Below are 14657 nucleotides of genomic sequence, written 5' to 3' on the forward strand. Positions count from 1 at the left end.
CTTCATCCACATCTGAGTTTCCATAGAAGAGAACTTTAACCGCCTGTTGGTAAAATAAAGAATGTCTTAGACACTTCTCTCCGCTGCGAGACCGGTCTAGATTCATAGCTTTGAATAAGGGGTTTCTGAATTTCTTCTAGTGAGTAAGCTGCTGATTTTTGACATTGCAATGGTGAAGGATTCCAGGCTTACGTATCCACCAGCTGGAGAGTTCCAGAACCTTAGTCTTGAACTAAACGTGTCCTGTCTGACTAGAAATAAACCATGATTTCAGGGTGTAGCAAACAAACGCTGTCTTGAGAATGCTTATGCCTAACAGTGACTCACAAGGGAAAGGGTCTACAAATACGGATGTACAAAACTATGCAGGTGAGGAAAATCACAGTTAGCACCCGGAATAGGACTGCAATATCAGTGAGCCAGAGTGCATCACGGGGAGACGAGAAAAACATGCTCTCAGGACAGAGTACTGAGCAAACACTTTCCTTAGCTTACGTATCAGAGCAGGCATTTGTGAAGTCAAGAGTCAATACAATTATGAGCCAATGACAAGAATAGACCTCAGGGTCACCTGGAAGTGAACTTAGTCTAACTGCACAACAAGTGAGATTCTTAATTAGGCTTGGGGAACTGTAGGTAGGTAAACCGAACTTTCCTGTTAAACAAACCTTTGTTATTGTTGGCAAATTTATCGTGAAATTTTTCGGTTTCCTTATCTTTAAAATATGGAAGTAAGTAAAATGCCAGTCACCACTGTCAATCATTATATAAAGACTGGACACTTGAAAAGCATTTCCAGGCTGGAAACTTTGTAGCCAGAGACCGTTTTAACACCTCTAGTCAGTCGTACACTTGAGTTCCCCATAGCAAAAACTCAGTTGACTTTCAGACCACAAATCACACTTCCTCAATCAAAGAACAGGCTGTGATTTAAGGTTAAATTAACAGTCTTTAGAGCCAGATGAAAACAATCAGCACCACCTTGCCAATTCGTACAACTATTCATTACGCAGACCCTACATGATCATAGTCTTTATCCTTTCCTCAGTTGACTCACCATGATCATCCTCTGTGCAAGTCGTGTGCGGGCAAAAAAGTAGATGACCCGCAGCCTCTTAGGCAGGCGCAGGTTGCGGAAAGAGGATGGCTGCAGCGTGATGGTGTGTGCTAATGCTGGCCTCACAGCTGGCTGGCGCTCATAACGTTGGGGGCTTCTGGTTGACTTGGAGAGAGGTATGCAGGCTTCAGCCGGTAGTCGTTTGTTCAGGTCAGCAAGCTGACAATTGAATCAGAACAGGTCTGTTACTACTATGCTGATTTCCAAAGTTATCAACATTAACATGCTTATATGGAAAAAGGCACAAGCAGTGACAAACTTATTAGGGTGAGTACTGCAATGGAATAAAACAGTGAGTCAACTTTCAGAATTCTAGCTGAGGCACCTGATAATCTACAGCACCACTGATCAAAATTTGCTACAAGAGGATCTGAATACGGTGCTCGCACCTCCAAGCTCCTTCAAACTCACCACACCCCTCACCCACCAAGGTTCCCTTTCACAGTTCTCAGACTCACAAGTGAAACATATTCCCCTAGATAAAACTACAAATCCATAGCGCACACCGTCAGTCCCTATTACCTATCGGTTCATAAAACATTGATCTTTTCCAGGTACATATGCCACATGCTTCACATCACTGGTGGCCCAGACTACCAAAACAAAAGCAAGCTGAACACTCCTCTCTAACTATCACTTGGTATCACCACTTCCCTTCTTCCCCAGAATTCTAGAAAGACATGTCTCCAATCAACTCTCACAATACCTAACCTCCTCGACCCCCCGCAATCACGATTTCACAGTCTCCATTCCACTGACACCGCTTTGACACATTTAATTTCTTCACTTCTGTTCACCACAACTGTCTCTCTCAAGCTGCATATTTCTAGACCTATGTGCTGCCTGCCTTCAATATGACTGACCATCCCTTAATTCTATCCTCACCACCCTTACTTGGCATTACTGGCCTACTGCACACTACGATTACCTCAGCTCTCTGACTGCTGCTTTACAGTCCCTTGGCACACAAAGATATCTGGACCCAATTATCCCACAGGGAACAGTCCTAGGGCCTCTTTTCTATTTGTACACCACCTATAATGGTGAAATCATTTCCTCCTTTGCAATTTTATATCATGTGTATGCTGCTGATGCTGCACAGATTTTCTTCTTTGTTTCAAAATTCACACCTCACCTTCAAGCATGAATCGCTCTCTCACAGCTATCCGTCACTGATGCTATATTCTGCCAAAACTTAAGGGCTATTCTTCCCTTCCTCCTCTGGACCAACCTCCATGACTCAATGGATTTCCTTTAAACCGACTCACAAAATTTCCACCATCTGCTAAGAACGGTGGTAGCTTTCTTTATCATTGAAGACTGAGGCTTCCATCACCAACATAGCCACAGCAGAACAATTCCACCTACTTAACATGCGTACGATCTGCTCCCTTTATTCATTAGATACAGCAAAATCATTTACTAAGTAATAGTTTTTGGCAGAATGTACTACCGCAATTGTCTACTGGTCACCCTCACACTACTACAACCCAAACTTTTTTCAATCTCCCCAGTCACCCCTCCCTCCCACCACATGGAAATAGGATGAGTAAGAGGAAAACATAACGCTTAATATAAAATACAAATACTAAAACACAAATCAATCGACATCCTGGCCCTCCAGCAATATAGGAGACATCTTTTCGCACTACTCACCAGAACATAATCGTATCTGCTATTCACAACATTCCGACTGCACCCAAGCACCCTTCTGCACCTTAGCTTTCATGCCTTTCACCTGTTAGGTCTACTCTGCTAGGAATGCCCTACAATCTGTCATTCAGGCCTCACACTCACTCATGAAGTTTAACATTTCACTGAAAGAATACCAATTACAACAAGAGATGCAAACTGGATAACCACCTACTGTATGTTTTTTTAAAGCCATATATCCAACCTTAGTTATTCATGGTTGTTGGTGTCCACAGCCTACATGTTGTCCCGCCATTCATAGAATAGCTTATTTTATCATAACAAAAATGTTAGTTCCCACTGTATGTTTGAAATCCAAACTTTGACCTATGTATCATCTCAGATACTACATATAACATCTCTTATCGAAATCTTAAGTTGCTTATGCTAAAATAAATTATGTGGCAGACTAATTCTATTTCTCTTTTCCCATTGTTTTATAGTAGATTGTTCACGACTTACAGAAACAGAGAAAATAATCAGGCATGCAACTTTAGAAGAGTCGACAACCGGGATACATTTTACTAACATGTGGGACTTGCAGGCCTAGTGGTGTGACCAGAAGAGAAATATTAAATTGCTGTAACAATGTAGACATGGCACCGCAAATGCATGCGACGCTACAGTGTCTTTCTCTCGCTCTCCTCCCACCCCGGTCAATCCTCCTATTCCTGTTTCCACAGCTAGTAAAAGTAAATTTCCTTGCACTTGCTTCCGGATCCTCACAACTTTTACCTAATGTGATCAGATCACCATAAAGAGTAATTGTAGGTGCAGGTGCCAGTAAAGCACAAGGTATGGCGTTGACAAGAGTTTGAGTGAATTGTGTTTCCTATTTGAATGAGGCCACTAGTGAATAAAGGTTAGGGTAGGGGAGTGGGGGTCGCATATTTGGCACCCTACAAAGCTCCAGGATGCAGACGTCTTTGAAGAAAGCCAGGAAAGCTATGCTTGGTCAATGATTGAAACGATGTAAGAACACCCAACTGGAGAAAAATTCCCCTCATTTTTACCACATGGCATGTTTTCCATCTGATTACAGCCGACAAGGAAGCTCACAGCGTAGGTGATCCAGTGAAACTGAACCTGAACTAGATCTCTTCATGTTTGTAGTTTTGTCTAGTTAGAATCTTGGGGCTTGTCTGCTGTTAAAATTAGGTAATATCTCTTCCGTTATTCTGAAATGGTACTTTTAAATAGAGATATGAGAATGTGCTTCCTGTGAAAGGAAGTTATGCATCGAATCACCCCAAATCGTCAACATTATTATATAAACACAGACAACTATATTGAATCTCTTATCTTCATATGCACTAAATATTCCCTGCCACCAAGGTACCTGCCTTCTAGGGAAGCTGAGAAAGCATGTATATCCAAGAAGGATCCCATGATGTACCACAGGAAGTTACTTACCTCTAGTAAATATGTACGAGCATGCGCATCATTCTAAGATTAATTCTACTGGAAGATGTCATGCCATCAGCATTATTCCAGACTTGGATAATATGTAAAGAATAAGAGTCTGAGAGAGTTAGCTACTGGGTGCTCTCCGCTAAGAGAGAATATTCAAGCCTGAGCAATCAGAGAAAGAATTTATGTTTGGGAAGATACAGGCGCTTACCCATAACTGTTCTGCAGCACAGATGCCTCTTTTCAGATTCACATGCTTTAAATTCCTCATGGTAGAGTAGGATATGTTCTATCGAACAGCATGATTACTCAAAACATTTTAAACTTATATGAGTCCATTTTGCAGTTGAAGGAAAAATCAGGAGAAGTTGCTTTGCCTCGGATCATTATTGGTTTTGTAATCAGTATATGGGTTAGTGACAAAAGTCATCTCCATCTCAGGTACAAGGATAGATTAAATTTGTGGAGATTTTGATGCCAGAATCTTCTATGTTTTGCATTCCTCTTCAGAGTGAATTGGACCCGCAATTATCCCACAAGTTCTGTGGATTACCTGCACATTTGGAGATAGTCTCAAGGCCACAATCTAGGGTCAGGAAAAATGGAAGGTGTGAGAGCTCTGAAGTCGACAATAGGACCAAACACGGTGTCGTGCCCTGGAGTCAGGATGTGGACAGTGATACGATGCAGAGCCTTCAAAACCTGTGATGAAAGGACATTATCATGAGAGGTAAAAGTAGTCACCTAGTTGAGTAAAAATGGGAGCCTTAAGTGAGGAAAAAAAGACTGCAGATGCTTGCTATGACCTTTCTGTAATATGGATGTGCAAACTGTGTGCAAGGTTAACCTCAAGAAACCCTTGGAAGTTGGATAAGATTATCTCATTGAACATCCAAGCATCGCCCAAAGATGTTGCAGTCACTTACTGCACCTGTCTTCTGGGGGATTTATGCCACAATCTTCAAACAATGTTTGGCCCACTGCCAGTAACAGACAGAGCTGAAGTTCCTAAATTAGAGCTCCATCTTTCACTGCAGTGCTCTCTCAAGCGCATGTACAAACTATGAGTTTGCGCTGGCACTGTTGGGTAGTCCATAGAAAGAGAGTGAATGGTCCCATGATGGCACTATGCGCATCCTAGGGACATATAGTGAATACGGAAGACAAAGTAAATAGGGTGATATCTGTATATTACAATAAGCTGTATAACAAGCCTGATTCCAGATTCGATGGACAGACATCAGTTTCTTATCTTTTCCCTTTCCACACCATCAGAAACTGAGCAACATTTTGTTGGTGAAAAGTGTGCTGAGCTTCAACTTGCGACCTTCTTAGATGTTAAAGAGAAGCCACTCAACAGAGCGGGGAGGTGGAAGGTCAGTGAGGAATCTATGGTCAGAAAGCGCATCCACCAGGAGTTACTGAAGGCAAACAACGAGTTGTTCTGATGGATACTCTTAGCCGCGGACTTCTCACTTTAGAATACATACTAAAGCAGTACCTCAGAAAAGTGAAGGGTCTGTAGAGTGGACTCAAACCAAAAGGTCTTGTAGAAGTGAGAAGGCAAAATATCTTTCATGTCGGACCTGGCCGTCAAATCAGTAGTGCTTTATAAACGTGTTCAGAGGCTCATTCCAGTTTGGCAGGTATCATGGACAGGCACTCCTCATGCCAAAGCAGTTGCAGAGGCCTTGACTCTTGTAGAATGGCCCTCCGACCTTCCGGCGGCTGCTTCTTGACCATGGCGTGGCAGAACTTGATGTAGAAAACTATGAACCTCGTAGATAATTGGTCTGTACAGCCTTCCCTTTTCTTGTTTCAGAAATTCCCCCAAAAAAGTTGAATGTCCACTCAATGGCCTTGGTATGTTGAATGTGAAAACGCAAAGGCTTTTTGGGGGTCCAGCAAATGGATCCTCTCCTCTCTCAAAGGATCTGGGGGAGCAAAGAATGCTGGCAGGATGATAGACAGCCCAAAGTGGAAGAGTCACAATTTTGGGTAAGAAGGTCGCTGGAGTCAGTCACACCAATTTGTCTAGGAAAAGGTAGTGTACAACGATTGCACTGAAAGTGCCTTCAGTTTGCTTATGCAACAATCTGATATAATCGCAATGAGAAAGACTGTTTTCAGAGCCAAGTGACGCAGAAAGCACTGCCATGGAAGGTAACTACAGTGCCATTAATGATCAGGTGCAAAAAGGCTGACCCAGAGGGATGGCGTATGGTGGTGGAGGGGAGGTTAGACGATAAACCATTGTAGTGCTGTACGCACCTAAAAATGGTCAATAACAATTCCTAGACATCCTAATCCATGCAATGATACGTAACCAACACACCAAGCAAATGGGCTGGGGACTTCAACTGTGTACATTACACTAGTATAAACAGGTCTAAAACCCCCCTCCCCCTTCACACACACACTACATGGCACTCAGGCGGCCCGGACTGCATGCTTCTTTGCAGACTGGTTAACCCACAAGACCTGTAAGACATATGGTGCCCTAAGCTGCCCTTCACGAGGGAGTGCTCACACTTTTTTTCTGAGCCATCACCTTCACACTGGAATTAACCTCTTCCTCTGCAATCCCGCTATGGCACCCTATGGGGCCCTGAGCATGCAGAACCCACCATATCACCAACGTTACAATTACAGTACTGGCAAACGCACAATTACACTACTGTATAAAGGGTTGTAGGAGCCCCCTCAGCCTGAAAATTCACGCCCTGAGGGATAAATGGGCAGGACCATAGAGGACCATAGAGACAGACAATGGTTCAGTTAGTTGGAACAGATTTGAGGGGTCTACAGGAATTCACAACTGAAAAAATGCATATTAATTATGCGCACCAAACATATCTCATCCCGATGCAAATCCATTGCATCTTTCCATGACTGGTCCAGAGTTGCCCACGATGCACCTACCTTCTACAGTGACCGCTGCTGGGCCAAAGACAAAACAAACATAAGAACATCTGATAGCTTTGCATAGAAGGTGCTGATGTCTCATGTACCACATCAGGTTACAAACTTGGCCCAGCATAGAGTGCAACTGGCAGCAAGGATGTAATCCACCACTCAAGATGGCAAATCAAATTTAGTCAATTGCCCCCACTCAATCGCCAGGCATTAAGATATATGTTACGAATGTTCAGATGGAGGATTTTGCTCTGCTGTGGAAATGGGAGGTACTCTTAAAGTGATAGTCTAATCGGAGGGCAGATGCTCATGCTCAGGAGTTCTGGGTGCCACAGTCTCCTGGCCCAATCTAGGACAATCATGATGACTTGAGACTGGCTGTATTTGATCTCCTTCATAACTCTGGGCTGGAGAGATAGCGGGAGAAGGTGTACAAAAGTACCTCTATTTATTCCAGCCAGAAATAAATCTCCTAAAGAAAGCTCTTGTGTAAACACCAGCTCACAAAACTGTGGACACTGCATGTTCGACAGTGGCAAATAGATCCAAGTTTCTCTCTACTGATCAAATAAGCCCAGTGCCACTTTGGGATGCAGACACCACTCCTTATCAGACATGTGACATCTCCTCAGTCTGTCTAGTCCGATATTCAAGGAGCCCGCCAGCTGGTTTGCAACCAGAAAGACATTCAGTTTCTCCAGTCACCTCCACAGATGCAAAGCCTTGTAGCACAGGCCCCAGGTCCCCACTCCAACCTGCCTGTTCCGTGCCACACAGTGGTAGTGCTGTCTGTGAGAACCTGTACTTGCCTTTCTCTTGATGGACAGCAGAAAAGCCTTCAGGTGCAAACCAATGGTCTGTAGCTCCAGTAGACTGCTGAAAATGAAGGGTTGCTGATTTCCACATTCCCCTGTCGACTTTCCTCTCTCCACCCATGCTCACATATCTAACAAACATCATGAACTGAATCGAGCACCAGTTGCTCGATACAAGGCACAGCTTGGCCCCATGCTGTGCCGAGATCCTCCTCCTCGGCCTCTGATTAGTCAGAAGACAGGGCCTTGGGGCTTTGCTCCTCCTGTACAAGCATGATACTTGATAACTTAGCTCTTTAAAGTTACGTGCCCTCGATGTCCTCAGCGCTGAAAAGGTCCCAGAAGTCAGATGTGTCTCCAGGTTGCATTTTATGATGGGCTCAACAGCATTCTCGGCAATACTGGATAGTCTTTTTATTTTCTAAAACATCGAAGGCTGAGCAGGTTGACTCCTTGTGGTCCGGGGACAGGCAGATGTTACAGACCCAAAGGTGATCGTACCATGGGTTATTTACTAATACACTTTTGACATAAATAGATGAGCATTTTCTCAATATAACCCTCTTTTTACAGACATTATTAAAACGACCTGACTCCCAAGGCAAAACCGCTACGTAGGTGTTCGGAGCCGAAGCAAAGCAGTAGTCAACGCTGTAGTTTTTCCCTGCTAGGTCTGTAACGGATTTGTCGACAATCTAGAAGCTCAAGCTAGAACGTCCACATTTTGATAGTGAAAAAAACAGTCTGAGTCTTTGTCCTGGCTGAAGGGTGAGTCACAAGATATCACAAGTTCCCCTGAGACCAAAACTTCTTTAAAGAAAAACCACTAGCAAAGATGGCAGGAGTAAACAAACCGTGTGTCTCTATGGAAACAAATGCTACAAACAGATTTTTGAGATCACAGGTTTTGAAAGGCCTAAAATTACAAGCTACTTACCTTCTGTAATGACTTTCGGTAGACACTCTATCTAACCACAGAGCACTCACCTTGTAAATAGTCGCCGTACATCCGACTGGATCCGGAAACTTTTCAGCGGGACCTGTGTGTGCTGGTAGATGTGTCGGGAGAATTTGCAACCACTTTGTTTTGATCCAGAGGAGATGTGCAAAGCGACATATAAACGCCACCCATGCATGCTGACATCCGTTGCTTCCTAGGTAGTCTACTCCCTCAAACACAGAGCCCATTAGAGAACTGGTATGATCAGTGTGCAGATCTGTAAATTGGAACCTTTTTAAATAGAAAAGAGTCCAGTTCACAGATCGGGTAGATGAGAGAGATGGTTAGATATGGTGAAATAGAGTATCCACCAGAAAGATGGTTATCGAAGGTTAGTGACTTGTTCTTCTGATGAATACTTCCTACAGGAGATTGCTCACTGTTGGACTTGGCCCTTTTTCCCTGATTTTTTTCGTTTTTGCAGTGTTAAGGTGCAGGTGCTCCCTTCTCCCAAGATGGCTGCCACAGACCCCTGCTACTGCAGGGTGGTCGTTTTTCATAGTAGCACCCTAGCTGCCAGGAGCTGGCTGGGACCCACAACAATGTTGCGACACCAGCCCGCCTTTTTGTCCCATAGGTAGAGTGGGGAAGCTCCTGGAAGATGCTAGAACCTTCTAGAAGGGAGGTGGGGTTTTACTTTTGCCACCTTGGCTAGAGGTCACCTGACCTAGGGCTACTTAAGAGTGGGAGGGAAACTTTTGTGGTGAGTTGGCCATTGGGGTGAAGCAGAGCTGGAAGAATCCACCAGGAGTGTAGGCGGTAGGGCCTAGCCAGGGACTTATGCCTCTGAGAGTGACAGGATTTAGGTACTGCCTCTTAAGTGAGTGAGGTGCCCTGTGAATCCCACTGATCTTGCCCAGTAGTAGGAGGACCCAGAGACTCTCTGCCAGCCTGACTAGGAAGGATCTAGTCGCCCTCTCCATCCCCACCCCCAGTAACAGAACCCCTTAAGGGCGCCAGATACATCTGCGCCAAAAGACTTCATCTGTCAACTGAGAACTGAAACCTAACTTCAAGAACTGAGACTGCATGACAAGAGCGAGCTGTAAGCCTTGAATGCCAGAGCTGAGACTGCGTGTCCAAGCTAACCTACTGAACTAATTACTAAACCGATTGCTAAGCACCGGGGATCGACCAGGTACCAGCGCTGTGACCCCCGCGCTCCCTGCCCTGGTCTGGGACCCCCGGCAGCGTGCTCCGCTGAGCACTTTACCCCATCCTTAATTTGAGCCCCCCCCCCCCCTGCGACGACGAAGCCAGCGCACTCACCGCCGCAGCCTGGAGAAGTGCCCTGCTGTATCGCGAGGCCCAGGAGAAGCCCGGGGCCCCGCCGCTGCCGTCGCAGCCGTGTGAGGAGAAGCGCAAGATCGGAGCCGAGTTCCCCCATCGTCGTGAGGGCGGACGCCTGCTGACGCCGAGACGGAGGTAAGCCCGGAGGCCGGGATTCCCCTTGGTGCGCCCCCTGCTGGTCTGGGAACCTCACCGCACCCGGCCCGGGTTGTCCCCTCCGTGGGAGTTCCCCCCCCTTGCCTGCGCGACGGAGAGACCCCGCCGAGGGATCCTTTCTGTGTGCCCACTTCAGCGTAACTGAGCGCGGTGCCTCACGAACTGCACCGGCACCCAGAGACTTGCTCCTCGAGTCTGGTGGCGCTCCCCGCTGAAAGCTTCACTCTAAAGAAACTGACTAGCCTGGATTGTGAGCGGTGCCTTGTTCCCCCTGCTCCGTTTCCACGTCCCAGGAGCCAGTGACTATGAACGTGTTGCTTTAGATGTTTGGCCTGACCGTATTACATGCCCGTGATTACGAGAGCGCATTGGTTCATATGCTTTGTCTGAAAGTATTACAGGCCCGTGATTACGAGAAGCACATTGCTTCATATGCTTTGTCTGAAAATATTACATGCCCGTGATTACGAGAGCGCATTGTTTCATATGCTTTGTCTGAAAGTATTACATGCCCGTGATTACGCGTTGCGTCATGTGCTCTGCTTGATCGTAGTACCTGTCATTGACTACGAGTAGCGCTTAGTTTACATGCTCTACTTCAAAGGGTTACGTGTCACTGATTATAAGGAGCGCTTCGTTCTACAGGCTCCGTGTTGAAATATCCAGTGTCACCCATCACGAGTATTGTTCTGTGCTAGATGCCCCGTTCAGAGAAACCTTGCTTAACGCGCGCAGCGCTAGAATCACCTGTGCCTAGCCATATCCATGAACCGCATGTCTAGATTAGGAACTGCATTCATCCCTCATGTATGGCCTGTGTATGCTCAATGTCTGTATTACAACTCATGCATGACACTGTTATCTCTTGAACTGCATCTAACCAGCCCTACTTGTATAAACTTGAAGTATTTGCATAATTTCAACGGTGTGGCGTCCCTTATTGTGTGTGTCCCTAGCCCATGAGAAGCGTGTGGTGTATGGTTGCTTAACACATAGCCCTCTGGTTGCCCGACCGGCTCGCGCCACGTTACCGCCTATAGGGCCTGGTGACCCCAGGTTCCTACACTCACCTTGTGAATGGATACCACAGCAGTACCACCCAAGGTGGTGGGCATGTGAACTGGCTCAGATCAAAAAGTCCTGTAGGACTGAAAAGCAACATGCCCCTCTAGGCAGACTTTACTGTCAAGTAGTTTATTCACCGCGTCGCCATACAAGCCCACCCTCGTATCAATAGCTCAGAGTTTTTCTTCAATACACATTAAACGCTCATTTAATGGAGCGACAATTGAAGAAACCAAATTTCCCATTTCTTCCCAAAATCTAACACCCAAATTTTGGGATAAAACATCCCCTTTTTCGTTGTGTGGGGGTATCTGTACCAAACCCGAGGAGGGACTATTTGTAGGAGGATCTGGAGGGTCACTATACTTCCCTTTCCCTTTTTTTGTACCATTATTTAATTTACCAACTTTAGCGTTTGTCTGTCTCAATAAGCCTCCACCCCATTTGCGTTTACCTACGTGAGCACCTAGTGGGGAGGACACAGATTTAATTGGTAACAAATGCGGAGTAGATCTCGTAGATGCCCGTGATGTCACAGAATTTGAGACAGTACTCTGTGGTAATCCCGCAGTTTCTGGGTGATCAGTTTGATCAGATAGAGACAGAACTAATTCAGCCGAATGAGACTGAATTTGGGCAACAGGTGAAGATTGAACCGGGGAAGGAACTCTAGCCAATCTCCCCAGTGAAGAACGTTTTGTGTGCTCCAGTTCAAGAGACACACGGCGTTCCGCTAGAATAATCTCTTTATCCAAAACCGAAGTAGCTCTTATAATAAAATTATCTAAAGTCCCAAGAACTCCAATATTAGAGTCTCTCCCAGTTATTTCACGACTAGCTGCCATAATCAAATGTTAGGTGGTTAATCAATTGAAGAATACAAAACACAGAATGCTATTAGCAATAATAATACACACAACCCCTGACACCAGGACGCAAACAAATGTTTAAAATAGACCCACCCTTAGCCCAGGATTTAGCTCCAGCACGCCGGCTAAGCGGCCTCTTAACAGAAAGTAGATGGACGTTTAAGAGTCCCAATTTCAGGTAGATTCAGGTGAGGCGACGGCGAAACTCCTAAGACTGTGGGACCTACACAAGCATCCTCCGCACTATTTCAGCAGTCACCCCAATCTGTCAAGCGGCTTTTCCACCTAATATCACCCTATTATCAGTACTGACGTTGTGGATAAGTGGGTGAACGTTATATGGATCCGTGTATAATAGTAGTAAACCTCATTGGCTAAGCGACAATATCAGCAGCCAGTCCATAAGTCTTAGTCAATAGATAAACACTTCCACGTACATGCAGCAGGGGTGGTCACAGTACCTTTATCACGAATCTATGTATCAGCATCGGAACTCATGGGTTAGGGGGGTAGCCCAGCCCTGGCTCTTTCTGGCGATGACGGGCAAGGACGGGCCCGCCGTTGGCGCGGGCTTTGCCCGCGCGCGTCCCGCGCTGCGGGGCACCTGTGGGTGATTTAAACCCCCCCGGCGCTGCCAGATGACAACAGAGGCAAGCGCCAGGTGGTGGCTGCTGGGAAAAGTAGTTTTCTGGCCGCTCCCCTCACGGCGGCTCGGGATTGCAGGTGAGAGCTGCTTCAGCCTCCTCTAGCCGTTTCCCTCACGGCGCTGATCTGGAAGTTATAGGAGGTAAGTTGGCTTCCAAATACTGGCGCGTCCCGCGCTGCGGGGCACCTGTGGGTGTTTTAAACCCCCCCGGCGCTGCCAGATGACAACAGAGGCAAGCGCCAGGTGGTGGCTGCTGGGAAAAGTAGTTTTCTGGCCGTTCCCCTCACGGCGGCTCGGGATTGCAGGTGAGAGCTGCTTCAACCTCCTCTAGCCGTTTCCCTCACGGCGACGATCTGGCAGTTATAGCAGGTAAGTTGGCTTCCAAATACTGGCGCGTCCCAAGTAGTGCTTTGTGACTGTGTGCATCGAAGCTCATGTGACAATATGACAGACGTCCAGGACAGACACTCAGTGTGCTAGCATAGTGGCAGCAGCTATGGTCCTGGCAGAATGCGCCCATATGCCCTTTGAAGGCTGCTTTTTCACCAGTGCGTCCAAAAAAGAACAATTGGTAGACGCAATGCTGAACAATGTCAAACATTCACCTCCAGTACAGAGTTCTGGGCCTAAATCCATCTTTTTTTTTTTTTTTTACACACACAATGCAGTTCCAGTTCTGACCCAGCTATATGGAAATCAGTCTTGACCCTGCTACCCATGGTAATAGTACAGCCTGAATCGCCAGGCCAGGTGTTCTCTGGAGTGCAAACAGGCATCCTGGGACCAGTTATGGGGCATCACCAATCATCAGCCAGGCTAGCTTGACTTCAGTGGCATGGTGAGTATGGGACCCACCTCCTGGCATAACCTTCCCACTTACGGCAACAAATACAAAACAAGCATTAAAAATGCAGCAGGTCTCGTCTTTGTCCAAGTTAGAGCATTTTACTTTTAGCAAATGGTGTTTCTTTTTAGAAGTGTTTTTATTATTGTGTTAGCAGTTTTCAATGTACATAATATGCATATTTATGCATGCATTTAGAGGTTTCGTTATTTAGATATGCAGATGTATTGTATGTGCATATATGTGCATATACATGTTGGTCTACATATGTATATAGGTATATAATAGCATAGTGTGCATACATATACAGATCTATACATGTATAAAAGCATATTTTAGTGATATTGGGATGGATATATGTATATATAGTGATATCTTTAATAAAATTGCTTCAACTTTCACAAATGTGAGACCTGTTGCATTTGCAATGTTTGTTATTTAGTGTATACATCTATGTATATATGTGCATAATATATGTGGAAAGCTATATGCATATATATATTTACATATGTATACATATATATCTATATATCCAGACGAACATCCTACTCCAACAAAGAAGAAGAACGTCCTCAAGGTAAGTAATAAGGCTTATTTATTTTCCAGGTCTCCCTCGACCCTCGCAGTAGGAGAGATACGCGTTTTGGCTGCACAGCAGCCTTTATCAATCTAATTGGCGCCATACAAAATTTGAGTTTAAGTAGCCAACACCATCAAGGCATATACATAGAAAATGGACTTTAGCTGTTGCAACACACCGCAAAATTGCAGCAATAGTGTTATGTTTCATCCTAATACATGGTTTAAATTCCCATTAATATACTTGATAAAGCTTAA

The 14657-nt window shown here is 45.4% G+C and overlaps 1 protein-coding gene across 3 annotated transcripts in view; it reads right to left on the reverse strand.

The window, feature by feature from the left end:
* SCAP (SREBF chaperone) overlaps nt 1–14657 on the reverse strand; it is a 654188-nt gene that overhangs the window by 248852 nt on the left and 390679 nt on the right. For all 3 annotated transcript variants that reach the window (XM_085628619.1, XM_085628621.1, XM_085628620.1), the window contains exon 12: nt 1058–1276. In XM_085628619.1, coding sequence (XP_085484745.1) covers nt 1058–1276 — 219 coding nt within the window. The remainder of the gene's footprint in view (nt 1–1057; nt 1277–14657) is intronic.

Source organism: Triturus cristatus, chromosome 10 (assembly GCF_964204655.1).
Source record: "Triturus cristatus chromosome 10, aTriCri1.1, whole genome shotgun sequence".
Lineage (NCBI taxonomy): Eukaryota > Metazoa > Chordata > Amphibia > Caudata > Salamandridae > Triturus > Triturus cristatus.